The sequence below is a fragment of the Salminus brasiliensis genome, chromosome 25 (assembly GCF_030463535.1).
Source record: "Salminus brasiliensis chromosome 25, fSalBra1.hap2, whole genome shotgun sequence".
In the NCBI taxonomy this organism is placed as follows: domain Eukaryota; kingdom Metazoa; phylum Chordata; class Actinopteri; order Characiformes; family Bryconidae; genus Salminus; species Salminus brasiliensis.
In genome coordinates this window covers 21,480,222-21,500,872 of record NC_132902.1, presented here as the reverse complement: position 1 = coordinate 21,500,872, position 20,651 = coordinate 21,480,222, and the positions used below count along the sequence as shown (strand labels likewise).

General features: G+C 40.4%; 1 protein-coding gene across 1 annotated transcript; it reads right to left on the bottom strand.

Annotated features, from left to right (window-relative positions):
• Nucleotides 1–5,340: 5,340 nt before the first annotated feature.
• On the bottom strand, nt 5,341–17,902 carry crabp1b (cellular retinoic acid binding protein 1b). The gene is made up of 4 exons (XM_072671404.1): nt 17,676–17,902; nt 14,499–14,677; nt 12,414–12,527; nt 5,341–5,675 (listed from the first exon to the last, which is right to left on the bottom strand). The coding sequence occupies exons 1-4, from the start codon at nt 17,854–17,856 to the stop codon at nt 5,625–5,627; spliced, it is 525 nt and encodes a 174-aa protein (XP_072527505.1). The 5' UTR covers nt 17,857–17,902; the 3' UTR covers nt 5,341–5,624.
• Nucleotides 17,903–20,651: the final 2,749 nt, after the last annotated feature.

Genomic DNA, 20,651 nt, shown 5'->3' with positions numbered 1-20,651 from the left:
ATGCCACAGAGTCTCGGACCGCTGTAAATAACTTGTACATATTCCAGACTGTTTATATTCAGGTTGCGTTAAAATGGTAGTTCACCTTTTAGACTTTAATCTTAGCCGAGGTGAGGTGACTAATGCTGGTCTGTACATTACAACTGATCAACTGAGATTTTTTACCAAAGGGATTTTTTGGTGGTTGTCGTTTTGGGACCCTCTCTCGTTATCTTTGTGTTTGGTTGTGAGTTGTCCGGGACTTTAAAGAATGTTCTGTATGTAGAATTGCCTTTTCATGACCTATTTGAAGAATTTGTACTCAAACTTCTGTCGACATCTGTGACCCTGCCTGTGCTCCTATATTGCTGAGTAGAGCTTAGAAACGATTCACTGTTCTTGTCCTGTTTTGCTTCCCCAACCAGTACTAATATGATACAAATTGTGACATGTAAGCCGGGGCACTTCTGTTCTGTTAGTGCGCCAAGCGTTGATGAGGATGATAAACCTAAAGTAATGTAAAAGCATATATGACAAAATGACAACAACGGCATGTTTCTATGTTCTCATGTACAGTCTTTTATATTATTCATCATTGTTTTAAAGATTGAAATAAAACAAAGTTGTAGTAGATTAATCTGCCCTCCGCCGTACTTATTTACACTGACCACTGGCCACTTCATTAAAGCCACCTCTATGTTGGTCCACTTCTCATAATGGAGCACTGTGTAGTTCTCTAATTCCAGACTGTATCCATCTGTTTCTCTGCATAGCCATCTTTCACCCTGTTCTCTCTTCAATGACCAGGACCCCACAGAACTGACCACCACAGAGCAGGTAGTATTTGGGTGGTGGGTCATTCTCAGCACTGCAGTGACACTGATTGACTGACAGGGTGGTGGTGTGTTAGACACTGGGTCCACTCACTGTCCACTCTATTAGACACTCCTCCAGAGTTGGTCCACCTTGTAGATGTTGGTGTTGGTGCTCATCCTGTGGTCCCCTTTCATCAGTGCTCACAGGACGCTGTTGGCTGGATGTTTCTGGTTGGTGGACTGTTCTCAGTCCAGTGGTGACTCTGAGGTGTTTAAACGCTCCAGCAGCAGCACTGCTGTGTCTGATTCACTCGAACCAGCAGCGCAACACACACTACTAACACACCACCACCACCACCACCATGTCAGTTAGTGTCACTGCAGTGCTGGAAATGACCCACCGCCCAAATAATGCCTGCTCTGTAGTGGTCAGTCCAGTGGAGTTCTGAGGGAACAGGGTAAAGGAGGCTATGCAGAGAAACTGATAGACTACTGTAAAGGAGGTGGTTTTAATAAAGTGACCAGTCTAATATTAAAGGGATGTTATAATATGCTGCCCTTAAAATGACAGCGTTGGATTTTCAAGTTCTGAAAAGTGAAGATGTAGCCAGTCAGTGTTGCTCTTATCTCACCTGATGCAGTTGATCCAACCAGTTGGACAAAATGCTGCTGGTAAACCGTTTTAACCCGTTCTACTCCACAAGGGGACTCCACCACGTTCCCACATGCCAGAATACATGTGTGCAATTTGCAAGGTGTAATTGGGTGCAAAAAACAGCAGAGGGAGCATTAGGACAGTTTTCATTGGCCATAATGTAACATTAAACACACACTGAAGGTTTGCAGCTTATTCTATACATTTAAGGGTTAAGGTGTTCAGTTGCATTGTTTCATTGTTGCAGACCCTCTCGCTCTCTCAGATCTTCTATAGCTAGACTACTCATTGTACTCAATGTAACTTCCAAGGCTTTGGTGACTGAGCATTTTCTATATTTGCTATAGAGCTCAATCTTGTCTTGTCACATCTCCTCACAATTTTTATATATATAATATATAATATGTGTGTATATATGTCTGTGTGTCATATATATATATATATATATATATATATATATATACACACACACGTACATATATGTGTGTATGTATATGTATATATAATATCTGCCTCAGAACTGCTGTTTATACATATATATATATATATACACACATATATATGTGTATAAGTGTGTGTGTGTGTGTATATACACGTACATATATGTGTGTATGTGTATGTATATATAATATCTGCCTGCTCTTCCAGTGTGTCTTGTCCATGTCTAGTACTGTCTGTCTGTCTGTGATGCTCTGTGTACTGATAATTGGAAGTGTCTGGGTTTTTGAAAAGCACAATATAAGAATAAATATTATTATTATTATTATTATTATTATTATTATACCAGCATATTAGTAACACCTACACCCTTTGGCTGTTTTATCAGAATCATCTACCATATACATGGACACTGGTGTGATTAGCAAAGCCTAAGAAACTTTAATCCCAACACCTGAATAAATACCATCAAAAGCAAGCATTGGAGCCTATGTCCACTCTTGTATGCCAGTAAAATACATGATAAAGATCGTAGCACTGTGGAAGATCTCAGAATGTGGTGTTGGTCTGTTTGTAAAGTTATTAATATGTTGCTTAGAAGAACCCAGGTTTGGTTCCTGACCTCTCTGTGAACTCCAGCCACTCACTGTATGGATTAGTTCAGTTCCACCAGCAGCTCACCTGACTGATTAGGGCTGATTAGGCGCTGAACAGGGACTGAACCATTTTGAATTATTTGGGTTAGCATACAGTTTAGCATATTTTATAGCATATATGCTTTATATTTTTTATTTATAACAAGGTTCTATTTTAGGGTCCATGAATGGTGGTATTGCAATTATGAGCAGGAGAGTCATCTGGGAGGGGTTGGTTGGGACAATTCTAAGGGCCTGTGACTGATAGTGGACCCTAAAACTGTATGAACTGAGTATTTTAGCAAATACATCAAATCACAAATGTATGGTTTTTTTTATATGCAGGGGCGCTGCCGGGGATTTTGGGCCTCATGAAAAGAAAATACACTGGGCCCCATCACTCTAACGGCCCAGGCCACTCTAACCCTGAAAACGTGACATTGTGCATAAACTGGAATTCAAGGCAAGACTGACAGTCTATATGAGAAACAAATTTTACAGTAATTAATGTTTTAATTATTTGTATTGTGTCCTGGCACAGGGCCGTCACAGAGACAACTCATTTAGCATGAATAGCAGATAACACTTTTCCTGCATTGATTAAATATCAAATAATACAGTGTCCAGTGAAATGCAAACACTCTGAACACCCTGTTTCACGATGGATTAACGGGTTAATTTCCACTGTCCACAGGCTACACCCACCTTTCTTCTTGGACAATTGGGTGACTTGGTCCTTTGTCTTTCTCTCTCCTGGCTTTTTTTTGTGTGTTTCTGGCAACCAGGTTTTTTTTAATGCAATATGCTGCTTCCCTCCCCATTCGCAGTGGACTGCTCACAATTGCAAATCACATATATATTTTTTTATGTCAATATAAGGGCGGGGGGGTTCAAATCATGCAATGCAGAGGCTCTAGATGTTTACTTTTTGCTAAACAAGAAAAAAAAAGAAATTATAAAAATTTAAACATTTAAATTAAATCTTCAATAAATTATGAAAGTTTTAAATCTCAAAAATAAAATAAATACATAAAATATATATTTTTCGATACATTTTTAAGGCCCATGTCACTCCCAGGCACTTAGATTCGTCCTCATTTTCCCACCCCATGTGGCGCCCCTGTTTGTATGTATGGTAATACACCCTGATATGCAGTGTTACCTATTTTCTGAGATGTGTAAGACGTGTCTAAGACACGTAAACTACTGCAGCTCATTCAAAGTCTAGGGATGTACAGTACAAAAGATCCTACAGTGAGATTTAAGCCGTGTAGAGAAGGTTGACCTCCAGTTAAGATGTCTATTCATTGAAAGCTCAGAGACCACTTTAGCATTTCACTGTTTCACAGACCCAAACTGAATCTCTGTCTCAGTGGTGGGTGGTGTTAGAGCTCAGCTAGGAGCCCACAGATCACAGCCCAGGCTTTTGTTGGCCATTCTCTCATGGAACAGCTGAAAGAAGCTGGAAGAGGCGCGTTCAGGCTCATGGTGGGCCGGCCTCGGCGCTGAAAAATGGACGCTGTCAGGGGAAAAGGAGTGGATTCCCACAAATGAAGTGTGGAAACTTCAGGCCTTTCTGCTGAGTAACCCTGAGCAACACCGCCTTTGCTGCTGGATCCTTTACATTTAGTCATCTGGTTTAAAGAAGAGCGTTATTATTTGCCCCATCCTTTGATTTTCTGTAATGATAGCTGGATGCCCTCCCAAAACAACACTCCGCAGAGAGATGTCTGGTGTGTTCTGTGGTCAAAACAGGGAGGGAGAAAAATGAATTCGCGCTCTTGATCCAAGCAGATGTTTTAAGGCTTGTTTAAAGCGTCTGAACATCGATGCTCGAGTACGGTGGAGCCCTCCAAACCAATTTCAGATGGGACCAGACTCGGATTTATCTTACACCCTCAGTGTGTGTGCTGTAATTGTAACCATGACAACAAACAGAGAAAGAGAGAGAGATGGAGAGAAAGAGACAGCAGCTGTTCCAGTGCATATACAGAGATTTCTTGCTCTGCTGATGATGATCGGTTTCAGGTCTGAAGGTTTCGACTTGGTGCTTATTTGGATCCCACTTTACCACTGAGCTGATTCGTCTCACTTAAACTTCAACATGAGGTAAGCTGAGATGTTGCTGCGGTCATACTCAGGTTTGGGGACGGTGGAGCAGATGGATGCCAGTGTTTCAGGGTGGCCTCATGTCTGTGCTACCTTCTGGCTCCAGCCTTTCAGTTAGACTGTTATAGTCAAGTCTGCTGGAGTCAGGGAGCCACACTCTTCATATTCTCTGCAACCTATGAATCCAAATAGAACTAATTCCACCCCACATGCCCAGCCTGATGCTGATGGAAGACTGACCATCAGGGTTACCTGCTTACCTTTGATTTCTGTCATCTGCTGCACTCCATACCTTTAAACTGTGTCTCTGTGTTCCAGTTTTTTTAATAAATTGCACTGAAGCTTTACTTTATATGGACTCTAACTGTGAAACGTCTGATTATTAACTATTATTATTACTATTATCACTGTTACTCGGCAGTTCAGTGCTTATCTCAGTATACCTGTGCATAACAATGAGTTTAAGTGGTGTTAAGGTGGCGTTATCCCATTTATTAGTCATATTTAAAAAGTTTGGACCAGAGGAGGATCCCCCATGTTTCATTTCTTTTTTGTCTTATTTCTGGATTTCCATTAAATCTGCTTTCAATCAACATCAGGTTTTCAAAAGCACTTGACTTGACATATCGCAGTATTACCACTGCATGGCTATTCTGTACAGTAAAGCGCTCTAATGAAGGATAATTACTGTGAAATAAACAGAAGCCCATATTAGTAAGATATCTCTATGGAGACTTTAATTACTGGAGGTTTTAGTACAAGAACACATAGATGAAATAAAAATGAGATGTCTGATGAACATGTGACAGGTTTTTAGTATGAACAGTTTCAGCTTCCATTATAGTATTGTACCTAGTGCAGCTGTCTAGACGCCCCCCTACGCCATCCCGTTGCTCTACATGCTAGACGTTAAGAAAAAGCCCTGTAATGTGAGTAGACATGAAGCATCAATCTGCCGAGGCCGCTGATCTCTCCACTGGTTCCTTGTGGAGCTCATTCTCGTACATAAATTCTTGTGCACACCACGTCGTCAGCTCCGAAAATCTACAAGATAGAAACACAGAGAGGAAGTCGTTATTAATGCAATGGAAGGTTGATCTTTTTCCATGTGATCCTGAGATATCAGAGAAGACAACTTGGCTTCATTAAGGACAAATCTTACTGTAAATTTATTGTAGATTAGAAGCATGGGCATAGGCATGGGCATGAATATGAATATTTATGTTGATGGCAAAGGTCAAAACCCAATCTGTACCAAGAGCCCTTGGAGCTTCAAATACGGCTCGGCTAGACCCACCATCCTTTAAGCTCTATTGGAGACAGGCGTCCAGGCTTTTCTCTGTCCTGGTACTGAAGTGGTGGAACGAATTTCCTCTGAAGACCCTCCTCTTTCGAGATTACTTAGGTCAATTTTAGTGTATGTTACAAACTAGCTAGGGGTATTTTCTGAGTAAACAGGGAAACACTTTTGTTATAATTGCTAAATGTCTTCAGAGTAAATTTTCATTTTTAATTATGGCTTTCAGGGATTTTTTTAAGTTGTCTTTTTCTGGGGTGGAATAAGTTACAGCAAACATTTTTAATAGACAAAGCTTTTGAGGTGTGCACTTTTTTGGTGTGTGTGGGGAGGGGGTTAACACATGAATACAAAATATTAGATTACAGATTATCAAGTCAGTAGTTCTGAAAGTTCCAACATGTATTTTAATTTGCCAAGGCCAGCTTCCTGCTAGTGATCATGATTGACTACAGCTGGTAGCACGCCTGAGAATACAGTATCAGCTGTTAAGCATTGTGGTGGTAGCATCATGGTCCAGTACAGGGGTGTTCTAGACTACTTGCTTTACCTGGACATACCCAGAATTTAGAGGGGTTCAGCTGTACCCTTTCTGCTTCCCTAATAATATTACTAGTTAACATCATTAACAGTATAATTACTAATAAATAATAATACAATTATTATTATTATTATTATTATTATTATTATAATATTAGTAATATGACAGTCACACACATGCATAAAAGATCCTTATCTGCATGGCATAACACTCTCACTTCTTACCATATGTGCTCATAAAATACCATGTTCTTGAGGTCTGCTGCAGCGCTCTACCATAGAGTCACACATTTGATCTTACGGCCCGCTCTGAGCTGAGACTACATACAGTCGGAGAGAGATGAACTGTCAGTCACGTCAGCGCGAGGGGAGAGGAAGAGTGGGCTGGCCTGACAGCTCGTTGCTGGCCTGCCATATTTATTGGGTTTGAAAAGCACAGCAGGAATGAAACGGGGCGGCTGTCAGCACCAAACGCCATCTGCGTCCCAGAGCAGGAAGAGAGGGCCGGCCCACCTCGTGCACTCTTTAAAGAATCGGTGTTAAGACAGGCCATCTGCCCAGTGCAGTGGCGTCCTGGGACACATTAGCGAGAGGAGTGTCAGGGCCCTCCACATCACTAGCATTCCCCCACGTAACATGATCAATGAGGCCCATTAGTGCAGCCTGGGCTTGGTCACTGCTAGGTGCCAGCTTTATGGGAAAACACTCTTCCAAGGGAGGACACACACATATAGAGAGTGTACCGGGTGGCAAACACTTGTTATCAGTGAGATAATTATGACATTCTGTTTATAATGCACAGTCACAAATATTAAAAAGTAAACACAGGTGGATTTTAATTACAGCCAGAAACAAGTGCTCAAATGATCACTAATGACCACTAGACAACTAAGAGTGTCTTTCAGTATTGGGTAGGTCCTCCTCTGGCCTTGATGACCACCTCACACTACATTATCATTACTTGAATGAGCTGCTTCCTCCTTCCACATGTTCTTTACCTTTGTCCACACACCTCCTATAGTTTTTGGGAGCGTTAGGAGTCTTGCCCAAGGACTCTTAGTGTGTAGCATGGTGAACATGCCTAATTAAGCAGTTGAACCCTAGTCTGGAAAAGGGAAGTCGATGTTGTCACCCCTTACACTGTACCAACTACACCAACCTGTACTTTTCAGCCACTTTTGTACTTCTTGTATGTAAATTATCTCATAAATATTCAGATTCACTTCTCAGATTCACTTGTTCTACCTCAAGAACCTTCACTGTGGCCTTTACTGACCAAGTTAGCACAGCTGTTTCCTTATGTAGCTGTTTATGTTATGGCATATCTAAAGATTGTTAGATAGGAGTTATTTCTGTACGCTTTACAATGCTGCATTACAAATTTTAATATTTGGATTATATATGTATATATAGGCCCTTATTATGCAAAAATGTGCCCTTATTTTTGCTATTTCTGCTATTTTTGCCATTTTTCTCACTGACATAATGTGAATGTGGCTTCTGTACTTTACATTATGTCATAAATTTGAGATGAATGGACAAGTATAAATGCTCTAAAATGACTATTATAGTGACTTCCATTAAAGGGTTAAGAAGGTCCTCCTGGAAAGTTGTTAGAGATACTAGACATTTACATAACGGCAACAACATACATATTAATCATTAGATAAATATTCTGATTCCCATCCTATATTCACTTACCTAGACATACACCTACCAGCCTTTTCTGTATCTTGAGTAAATAGCGAAGAGCAAAATAGTAGGAGCGTCTGCTAAATGCCTACATTTTGTCCATGCCCCAACACCATTAATGCCCTTACATCATATCATCTCCCAAATGGCAAATCCAGTGTTTCCTGATTCTTCTAATAAAGCCTGCTCTTCCCCAATGAATGGCTTCCATGTGCCACAGATCTAACCCTACAATTTCCTGCAATGGCTCGAATACTCTGAGATAACCGTTCAGCAAACATCAATGAATCTCCTCCCCCTGAAGTGATGAAAGAATAGAGGATCAAGCAAAGTGAAGAAATTTGCGTGCACTCAATCATCCTGTCCTAGGAAGCCTCATTTCCCCATCAGCTTTGATGTTGGCCACATGGATCCCAGTTTGACTGGCAAACCGACTCCAACACTGACCCAAGGCTGCGCTCCAATAGATCTTGGCAGCTGACGGCTGTCAGCGTTTATAGGTACAGTATCTGCTGTATTTCCTGGGACAAGTCAAGACATGTCTTCATATAATGGGTCGTAATACAGGCTGAGGAAGGGGCTTGCACATTGCAATGCATTACACACATGAGGTCATCAGTGGAGCTCCAGTGTTCAGTGATTTACCGCAGTTTGATTGGACGCAGTAATGCAGGAATGTCTTTGCTTTGTAAAATCTGAATCAGTTTTTAAAATACACCAATAAATCCTCCTCCACTACACTAAGCGTCAGGCTGATATGCACAAGCAATGAGACAATAATGAATTTCATCACTGTATCTGATAAATTCCCTCCCATAATCGCACTGCATGGATGTGATTTGCTCTTCTTCGGTACACATATTGAATAAAGCCATGCACTGAATGCAATAATGAATAAAACATGTATGAATACAACCGTGCCCTTCAGTTGACTTACTTTCAGGAGCAATTTTTTTGTCCTTCTTTCAATACTAATTCAAACGTGTGAAATATGCAGTCATGAAAAAGAATCATTTTTTAATCTTGTATTAAATGTCTGAGAAAATCTGTTTGAAAAACAGTGTCCTGGACCGTCTGTTTACACCAGGCAGACACTGGAAGTCAATCTGACATTAGGTTGACATCCAATTACCAATGTTAGACAGATGTTGAATTTTGGTTACTTAACACCCTGACAGTTGGTCACCATACCTCACAATGAAATGTTGGTATTTTTTATGTCAATATAACGTTAGCAATGTGACGTTTATAAGACATCACAACTTAAAACCAGCTGTCGTCATTTTTCTACATCCAACTGAATTTTGGCCACCTGACGTCTCAACTTACATTCAAGCAGTGACCAACTAGCAGACGTAGACTAGATCTCTAGATCAGACTAGAGAGTTTTAGTTGAAAATAAAAATGTGGTTGATATTAAAACCAAAGGTTTTACACACACGTCACATTTCCATCAAAAACCAACATTAGGTTGACATCAAGCTCTAACATCGGGCAGACAGTCCAGGCCAGGCTTTTTTTCTGTCCTGGCACCAAAGTGGTGGAACGAGCTTCCCCTGGGTGTCCGAATGGCTGAGCCGCTCGCTGCCTTCAAACGCAGACTGAAGATCCACCTCTTCAGAGAGTACTCTGCGAATAGCAGAGTGGTTGTGTATTGACTTGTGTTTAGTAATGTCTAAAGCTTAGAGGTATCTTTGAATTTTAGACTATTCTAACTAGCTGAGGTTTTTCTTAAGTAAATAGCAAAGCACTTTTGTAAGTCGCTTTGGATAAGAGCGTCTGCTAAATGCCTTAAATGTGAATGTAAATGTAATTGGTAATTTTGGTAACTTCACATCATGACTTAAAACCAAGCATACTGTTGTTGCGTATAGCCAAGTTTTACGTTGTGTGGATGTTAACATTATGCAGTTAAGCAGATGTTGGATATGGGTCACCATAACTCACAGTGTTGGCATTTGGCATTTATAAGACATTGGATTTTGGTTACTGAACATTACAACTTAAAAGCAACAAAATATTAATGTCAGCTGTCGTCACTATCCTACATCAAACTGACGTTGGCATTAGATGTTGGGTTTTGGCCATCTGACGTCACAACATACATTCAAGCAGTGGCCAGCTAGGCACTGAGGAGACACTCCTTAATACCCCTTTACTCCAACCCCATATTGGTCTGCTTGGCCTAAACAACATGGCTAAAGCTGGTAAGCACCCTGCAACACTGTGCTGCAAAAAAATCTGTGCTTCCAAAAAAAGTCACAACAAGAAATGTGCAAATATGCTGAACAGGAGTTAAGACCAGAAGTGCTTTTCCAAAATGGCGAGACGTTTTACAGAAGAAAGTGAACGAAGTTGGACGCAGAGTTAGCAATGTTACAGGGTTGTAAACACTGTTAATCTGCATTAGGCACTGAACTATTTGAGTGACTGACTTCACATAACGACTCGGGATGTGAATCTTTATTATTTCGAGAGCTAAAGTAAAATAAATCTTTGGGTGAACCTCAATGTATGCAATACTGGTCAGCTGCAGCTAACAAAGCTAACCAGCTAACACAGTTAGTGACTGATAAACTCAAGGGATACAAATTAGACAGTAAATTGTAATAAGATGAATTCTAATTGTTTATAGGCTATAATTTCACTATAAAGAAGCTAAATGTTGTGGTGGGCAACACCATCACGCCCCCTAGACATGGGGGTTTGATGCCCGCTCTGGCCAAGTGGCATCTTTGTACATAGAAGAATTTAAAGAGTATGTGGGGAGTATGACTGGACTTAGAGACATGCTTTGTGCTCATGACCAGGAATGGAAGGTTCATTAGAAGTTCATTAGAGGTTCATTAAACACTAGAGGTTCATTAAATATTCACTGAATCCTGACTAATGCTCCCGCTGCTAACTGATGTGGAAATAATAATGCAGACATTGGAGTTGAGTAAATTCAGGGCATTACTGTTTTTGAGCGTATTCTCAGTGGATGTCCTTGTGAATTCAGCATTTTGCAGAAGTGTCCCGTCTAGAGAGAGCCTTTCCACAAAAGCCCCTGTTAGGCTGATCACAGATACTTCATTGAGAGAGGAACACATTTGATGTCCCTGAGGGACTGGAGAGGCAGTAAAAAGGAAATCCTCTTCTCCAGTAAAGCTCTGCTCTGGGTTATTAGTCCCGTTTACTGTTGTCCATCTGGTCTATAAAACCAAACGGGCCAGATGTTTACCCGTGCTGCATTCTCGCAATTCAGTCAGAAAAGCAATGAATGGGACGAAATCAGAGAAGTGTTTTAGACATGGGCTCAGACGCACAGAACTGCAAGGAATGTGCCTTAATCACTACCTTATGTTTGACGAGGAGCACGACTGGAAGGGCACGGCTCAGTCTGCCTCAGTCAAAACCAGACACGACTGAGGAATGACTGTGAGAAAGCTTGGATAAGGGTGCAGCAGGATATATTGACCATAGGTCAGTATGAATCAAATATTTGTATCTTAGAGCAACATTATCAAGCAATTATGTTATAATTCTAAATTTAAATTTTCACGAATCACGTTGATGCTTCACTGACTGTAATGGGGGAAGGGCCTCTCTGTCATTGCTACACCAGGCCGTAACGCTGCTACTGCACTATGGAAGTCCACATGCTTCTTTCACTTCAGATGTCATTTCTGTATCTCTCAGCTTGTCAACAAATGCACGTGTACATTGGTTCATAAGGGGGAGCTCATGGCTGGATTTGTATATACAGCTCTGGGGTAAAAGTGAATTACACAGTGGCTCTGAGTGGCTCAGCAGTCTAACACACTACTATCACTGCGGCCTGGGGGTCGCAAGTTCGAGCCAGCAATCGGAGTCTGAGAGAGCACAATTACCCGTGCACTCTTGAAGTGATGTTGGTTGGCACAGGTCATGCAGTGGAGCTCTGAGACCTGAAGTGGTGGCTGGTTTAGCATGTATCGGATGAATACAATCAATCGGATGATCAAGTACCTTACCCTCCTAGCGTCGGCAGTATTGCTAGTGCTAGGAGTTATGAATGGGTCAGTTAATTGCCAGCACCAAATTTCGCAGAACAAATTGTGGATTACACTCCTCACCTGTAGGGGGAGTCCAGGAGCAAAACAAAAGTCATATTTTCACATAATATTTCTTTATGTTGTGCATTATATTGTGTCTGTAAGCTATAGAAGATAAACCCGTATGCTAGCACGCTATGCTACAGCTTTTGACCATGTAAATGTGAGGTTTCTCACCAGAATCAGCTCATCCCCCCTCAGTTCTCGGGTCCAGTAGGTCTTCGGGCCATTTCCATCCAACAGAGTCTGCTTGCAGGTGATTTTATTCTCCGTCTCCCATGTGGCCAAGCTCTGTGAACAACTCTTGGTTAGTAATACTGGAGGGGAATGAAGTCCCACGCTGAAGCAAATCGCTGAGGATTGAACAGCTGGGAAATCTGCCCATATCACAGAAGCACAGAAGTAAACCTTTTCCTCATATTTTAATCAAAAAAAGAGAAAAATAAATCATTAATATTTCATTGTCTATTGTCGGATACAGCAGAATTGAGTGTTCGACCACTTGGGGGCGCACTAGCCTGGGTTCGGAACAGTAAAAATACAATTTATTGGCGTAAAAAGGCTTTTGATGGGCAAATTACTTGTTTTACCCAAATGCAAGAAGAAGAAGGTGTGTGAAAATGTGTGTAGATTAAAATATGCACATTGAGAGTCACACTTTAAGAGAATTGAGTGTTATAGTGTATAATTTATGGCTGCTTTGGGTCCATAAACCCACAAAACTCTTAAACATAGGACTGTAGGATATGGCCCCTTTAGGATATAATGATATCAGCAGGCTAATGCTGTTTGCACAGGCGTTCCATCAGCACATCAAAGACTTTAAGGCCATTGATCTGAAAGTGTGATTCATAAGGCCACTAAGTAGAGGGCAGTTGACCCTGCTACATCATCACGCAGTGTCTGTGAGTCACTGCCATATATTTCACCACCCCATAAAGCTCCAGAGTGGCCCCTTCTGAACTTTCCACAGGCCGAGTGAGTGAGTGTGGACTCATCAGTGGATGTCTTCCCAAGCCCCATAGCAACTGGTCATCAAGCACTTACAGTCTGGAGTGCATTTCTAATACAACACTTTCTTAATTTAACACTATATTCAACTAGTATTGTTGGGTCATTTTCTGAGCCATATTCTGAGCCGTATTCTGAGCTGTGACTGTTGTTGCTCTCATGTAGCCGTAAAATATCAGCGGTCATAGAGGTTAGCCAGTAAAACTGCCAACCACCAGTCTGACTGCCATATGAAGATGTAGTCAGTGACCAGCCTGTTCTCATACAATCACCTCCCAGAAGATGAAGGCCTCAGATTTGTGGCATGGCGTGCCACGAAGTAATGCAAGCACTAATCGTTTCCATGCTATTCGTATTAGTCTAGTCCCAACAGAATATCAGAATATCGTCACTGTCATGCAATAACTGTGTCTCCAGAATTTCAACTGTGCATGTGGCAGAAAAAACTTTCTTACATTTCAATGGAAGTCAGTGTAAAATATTATTATTTTTAAGCAATTTTCGAGCATTTTTATTGGTCCATTCATTAGAAATGTTCATGATTTTACATAAAACCAAGTGAAAAAAATGAGATCTGAAGGCCTACATGTTTTTTTTTTGTTTGTTTGTTTGTTTGTTTTTTGCATGACTCTGACGATACACAAAGTTATATTACTATTTTTGGTCCCATGAAGAACCATTGTAAGTGTGAAGAACCTTTAAATTGGTATAGACACTTTACATCCACTTCTTTAAACCAGTAAAAGGTTCTATATGCACACATTATGGACCTAAACATGGTTCTTCTATGGCCTAAGGAACTGTTTGTAGCACCGTTTTTAAGAGTGTATTTCTCATTGTATATAATCGGAGTCAGTCTAAATGAGAAGATCTTCCAGTTGACTCAAATCTAGAAGATGAAGTCTTCAGCATAGCTCTGCAGGCCTAGGTGCCATATAATCAAATGTACCATAGCCCTGACTCTGTACAGGCTAATCAGCAGACCAATGGTTTGAAGAACTAGATAGACTTGGATCGTAGTCTCCTCTCTGAGGTTCACTGAAAGGTCACAGAATGATCACGGTGAGTTACTTCCACGAGGAAGCTATTTCTGAAGAGATTGTGGTCAGTATCACGAGTTTCGGTTAGTTTGAGCCTTCCTTACATCAGCGGTGATGATCAGTGGTTATCATGGTTTATTACATAAATTGAGCCTAGGTCCAGTCATTGCCATAGGCTGCTTATGAAGGTATTCCAGCTGGGCGTCATTACCTTGCATTTTCGCCCGTCTACTGTCTCCTCGTTGAATTCCTGACCGATCTGAAAGTTGATCTCAGTGGTCCGGACGGTGGTGGAGGTCTTTATGTAGAACTGCTCTCCATTCTGACGGATCTCCACTGAGGGCTTTGAGGCCGCGGCGCAGGCTACTTTCCTCAGCATGGCGTTCACCCCTACAGAATACAGAGCAGTACAGCAGAGCATGAAATCAGACTGAATTAGATTATATCAGATTTGGATGATGTTCAATTCAGAGAGAATCTAACCCCCATCACATGAATCCCGTTACCATTGGAACAAAAATTGCAGAACCTAAGTAGAATTGCCACTGTAGCTCTAGGAACTTATGAGAGTAACTTTCATAGTGTTTTTTAAATTTTCCAGAAAAAATAAAGAGGTCAGCAAGTAAAAGCCCAATGTAGGTGTTTCCAAAAATGTGTCCAGTAAGTTTAAACCCAAGGTAGGTGTTTCCAATAAAGTGGCCAGTGAATTGAAGCACGAGGTAGGTGTTTCTAATAAAGTGGTCAGTAAGTGAAAGTCCAAGGTAGGTGTTTCTAATAAAGTGGCCAGTCAGTAAAAGTCCAAGGTAGGTGTTTCTAATAAAGTGGCCAGTGATTTGAAGCACAAGATATGTGTTTCTAATAAAGTGGCCAGTAAGTGAAAGCCCAAGGTAGGTGTTTCTAATAAAGTGGCCAGTGATTAGAAGCACAAGGTAGGTGTTCTAATAAATGTAGAGTGAATCAAACCTTGTTCCTTTGGGAACACGAAACCCTGAACCTGAGTAGAACTTGCTCTGTTGGTCTTGTAACGTAGTAGAATATATTTCATGGTGGTTTTAAGTCCTTGATCAAATTTTCCTGGAACAGTTATGTTCTTTGTACAGGATTTGTATCTCCTTTCCATGTAGACCTAATTTCCTCCAAGACGGGTACAATTACACCATTTGTTTTGTCTCTGGAATGATTATTGTCAGGCGAGAGGGCATGGCTGAATGGCATTCGTGTTGCTTTTGTACACTGACTGAAGAGGAGAAATGAGAACTATGCAGTATGATTGATTGGCACTCACTTTTTCAGCCATAAGTGGAGCTCCCTGCCCTTCCATACGCACCAGTGGTATGTCATTTTCTGCAGAAAAAAAGTCATCTGGCCACCACAGGGGAGATCCTTATCAGCAGATGTTGCCAATATGTGGATGCAATGACAAGGTGTTGACTGGAAGGAATGTCCCAGCGCTTGTCTTCTGTGTTCTCATCGGATTGCAATGGATCTCTACATGAACTGATTACCCACTGGCCCTCAGCTCACAGTGCTGGTATAAACAATTGAGTGAGTAAGTGTCTGGCTTACTTCCTAGCCCAATCATTACAGGCTCTCTTGCATAACCTACATCTTTCCAAACACTGGAAGGAGCTGAAAGACATTGTGTATGTAAATAAAGATCTGTGCTCTTCAATTTCCCAAAGTAATCACTTTGCCAGGATGCAGTTCCACATTTATGGCCTCGGGAACATTAGTTTGCCCCCCCCCCCCAAAAAAAAAATAATAAAGGAGAGAAAAGTGTTTATTATACTGTAGTTATTAAACAATTAAGGGTTAAACTTCTCATAATCAATAAAGTGACCAATAAGTGGACACACAGTGTGACCAGTGAGAAAAAGAACAAGGTAGGTGTTTCCAATAAAGTGGCCATTAAGTAGACGGACAAGGCAGGTGTTTCTTATAAATTGACCAGTGAGTGTAAGCCCAAGGTGGGTGTTTTCTTTGCGTGGACACACAAGGCAGATGTTTCCAATAAAGTGGCCAATGAGTGGAAGCCTAAGGTCAGTGTTTCTAAAAAAGCGGCCATTAAACGAACGCACAAGGCAGGTGTTTCTAATAAAGTGACCAGTGAGTGTAAGCCTTAGGTGTGTGTTTTTTCATAGAAACAGCACACAAGGTTGGTGTTTCCAAAAAAAAGTGGCCAATGAGTGGAAACCCAAGGTCGGCATTTCCAATAAACTGGCCATTAGGTGGACGCACAAGGCAAGTGTTTCTAATAAAGTGACCAGTGAGTGGAAACCCAAGGCCGGTGTTTCCAATAAAGTGGCCATTAAGCGGATGCAAAGGCGAGGGTTTCTAATAAAGTGACCAGTGACTGGACGTACAAAGTAGGTGTTTCTAATAAAGTGGCCATTAAGTGGATGCACATGCCAGGTGTTTCCAATAAAGTGGCCAGTGAGTGAAAACCCAAGGATGTGTATTTGTTAATGAAGTGACCAATTAGGTGGAAAGCCCTTGATAGGTGTCTCCAATAAAGTGGCCAGCGAGTGAATTCCTCAGAGCAGCTGTTTCTAATATAATAGCCAAAACTCTTTCTGAGGCTTTAGGAGGTTCGACAATCTAGGAAGGGCCCAGAACTGTTAGGACCACCATTACTTGCTGGTCTGATGCCCCTGGTTTGTAGTTCCTTTTACGGGAATGTCCAGAAAGCGTCCATAGATGCCATCCCAAAAACCAGGGTATGATTCACTGGTTTAGGCTTAAAAATAAATGCAGGAAATTCCAAAGGAAGGAATTCTTTGGAAAGAAGACGAAGATAAACATTTTATACCCCAAACAAACGTTCAATAGATTCTTATAAAAAATAAAATTAATATTTAAAGAACCTCCACAGACTGTAACAGTTCTAAGCTCTTGAGGATTTTACATGTCTAGGAGTGTATCCCATCACTTTCTCTTTCTCTATCACACACACTCAGAACAAGCTTCAAAACTCTACATCCATGCTGTTCACACACTACTCCACTGCAGTGTTCAGATTTTATTTTTAATAATTTGACACTGGCTCAATAAAATAAGCTGAAAGTGACTCCAGGCTTCAGAGCATGTATTTCCTTGCCTCTTGCCAAAACTCCCAAGAACTCCCAAACCTCCCCTGAAAATTTGAATAAGAATGAAACATGCTGCCAAAGAAACAAAGGCGCAGAAAAAAGCAGGGCAGCAGCCTGAAAATAATAGTGATTTACTCTTCACACCAGTTAATCCATGAATATACTGCTGAAAAACCAAGAAGACAGGAGACGTCTCAGGCAAGACACAGAAGAAACAAATGACTGCGTGTGATCACAGTGAATTCCTAATGCTCAAACCCAGGCTCCTCAATGCAAGAACAGACGAGCTGAGAACTTACCAAGGGCTTTGAGAAGTTCTTCAAAATTCTCACTGCTTTTCATCTTCCAGGTTCCCGCAAAGTTCGGCATCTTTATTTTTTGAAGGAAAGCAAAACGGTGAAACTGTCCAGTGGGGATTTTTCTCTGCCTTTTATGCCTTGAAATCTCAGAGCCTGAAACCTCTCCCCTTCTTTCTCTCATCCACCACCTCAGCCTCTCTCGCTCTCTCTCTCTTACTCGCTCTCTCACCCTCTCTCAGTCATCTGGACCACTGCTGATAGTGGAGCCTCTATGACGTGCCTCAGATGTCCCTCCCTCTGTCCAGGACAGATGCACTGGCTCAGAGGAGCAAAGCCCCTGTGCTTTAATACCTCTGATTCTTTTTCCATCCCCTCATTAAGATTCAGTCTGCACTAACGGTATGGGCCAGTTTTCTAGACACAGGACTAAGACTGGCCTAAAAAGAATTCAGTGCTGCAATTTAGTCCAAGACTACGCTTACTGCATGTCTGGAAACAGGCCCAATGTGGAATATTTAGCTTGCAGAAAGCAACTGGCTCAGTTTTTCTTAGTAAATCCACAAACCCACAGTTTTTATTAATGGTCAATTCAAAAACATGCTTTAAATGATATGTAAAAAAAACTATATTTTTCATCAATTCAAAATGCAAAAACACTTAACTCCAACTACAGCCCTGTTCTACCTTTAATAATAGGCCAACAGTATACTTTAAATGGCTACGCTGTCAAAAAGACTAAAATGGCTAAAATATTACTACATGTGGTAACAAGCAATGAAACTGTTTATTCAGCTCAAATAAATACTTTGAATCAAGTAATGGGTAATTGAGTATTTACTTGAGTTGAGTTAACCCAGTTCATTTGCTTGTTACCACTTGTAGTAATACTTGAGGTTGAACAAGACAAACCATTTTGCTTTACAGTTTTTATGGAGGCGCATTAAAAACAAATATATATATATATATAATACAAAAAAATTGAAACTTTGTCAGCATGTGATTATTCATTATTATGGGAAGATGTTGTAATTGTAGAGTGAACATCTAGTTATTGCGAAAAATAAAAGAAATGACGTGTGTGATGTATTTAGTACTTATGACATAGAACATTATGATAATTAAAGTATTTTGCTAGTATGAAATATGTACAAAATGACATTTTTATTATAGTATTTTTATTATTACGATACTATATCAAAATAATGAGATACATGTTTGTAATTACATATTTTTATGACAAAAAATATAATAGCCTAATAGCAAGATACTTTCGCAAAATAACAGGATGTTTACTTCAGAATTATGACATAACATCTCATAAAAGTGAAATTTAAATAATAATTATAATAATAACAACTTATATTAAAAACCTTATATATCACTTTTATATTTATACAGAATGCAGATTATAGTGCTTAACAACATAAAGCAATACAAAAGAAATCTAAATAGACATAACAATAATAACTGTAGTAACAAACAATATTAATAAAATATGCAATTGAAAAACAGTTGAAAAACAATAGATTTAAATTAATAATAACTAATAAATACTTTTAAATGAGTAGTTTATGTTATGTCACAAAAATCAACTCACAAAACAATAGATACAAATATATTATATAGGTATGAATAACAAGTTGTGAATAAAACAAAATATTTCTAAAATAAACAATTAAAATGCAATCTAAATAAATATGTTTTAATAGCCTGGTGAATATCTATTTGTAAAGTGTTCCAGAATTGTGGTGCATAGTTGCAGGACATACATTTTGGTGAAAGACATACATTCATTAATAAAGGGATTTACAGGTGACTCAAAAACCCTGTGGTTTTTGAATGCAAGTGAATGTTTATACCATAAACAGCTGCATGCCAATGTTTGGACACCCCTGTTTAAATGACAGACCTCCCTACCAACCGTTAAATGAAGCAAATTAATGGTAATTATGCATAAAACTGTGCAGCCGTGTGTCGCTGTAGAGGAGTTATTATCTTATTTTTATTTGACACCTCAAAAAACAAACTCATTTGACCAGGGGTGCCCAAAGTGTTGCTGCATACAACTGTAACCTAAAATAGCACTTTTTAATAAAGTTGTGCATAAACAGTATAGTATCAGATGAGACAACACAGAATAACAATCTTTCATGTGAGATCAATTCCTTAAATCCCATTTCTTTTTAATGAAATACTGCAAAACATTACAGAACTGAAACTGAGTGAACTCACTGCATATCCTTTCCACTGGTTTTTGTTAACAGAGGTATATTAAGCCTAGTACTCATGGGATAAATTACGAAATCAGGCCTAAGCTCATTCAGTGTCTGGAAAACTGTCTGACCTCATAGTGTTGGGAAATCTCCCTGTGCCATTCTGGACATGTTCTTAATACATTTCCCATGACAAACAATTCATCCTGGTCCTGGGTCCCACCTCCCAAGCACAGAGGAATGGGTGCCCCAGGAGAAAGAAGAAGAAACAGAAAGAGAGAGAGAGAGAGAGAGAGAGAGAGAGAGAGGGAGATTGAGGCCCACCCTCTTCTCCTGTCTGATTCGTTCCTTTTCTGACGGCGCTTCATTTATCTCCTTGACAAAGTGCCTTCTGGACAGCGGTTGATAATTAATGTAGAGCGAGGCCAGAGAGCACTTTGTCTTTCCCCCAGGAAGCGTCCGGGAAAAGGAAAGGACCCATCCACTCCCCTGCACACACCCTCGTCAGACGCTGTTTGCCCCATCAATCAATTCGGGCCTTCAGATGCTCCTGTGCTCCCTGCGCCTGAGCATTTTCTGCCCCTTTTGTTTTAAAGAGTGAATGTGCCATTAGTGTGATCTACAGAAGCACAGTCTGAAATGGTTCCTGCTATGCATGTGGCTCCACAAACTACACTATATGTCCAAATGTTTGTGTACACCCCTTCTAATGAATGCATTCAGCCACTGCTGACACTCAGCTTGTCTAGTATTACTATTATTA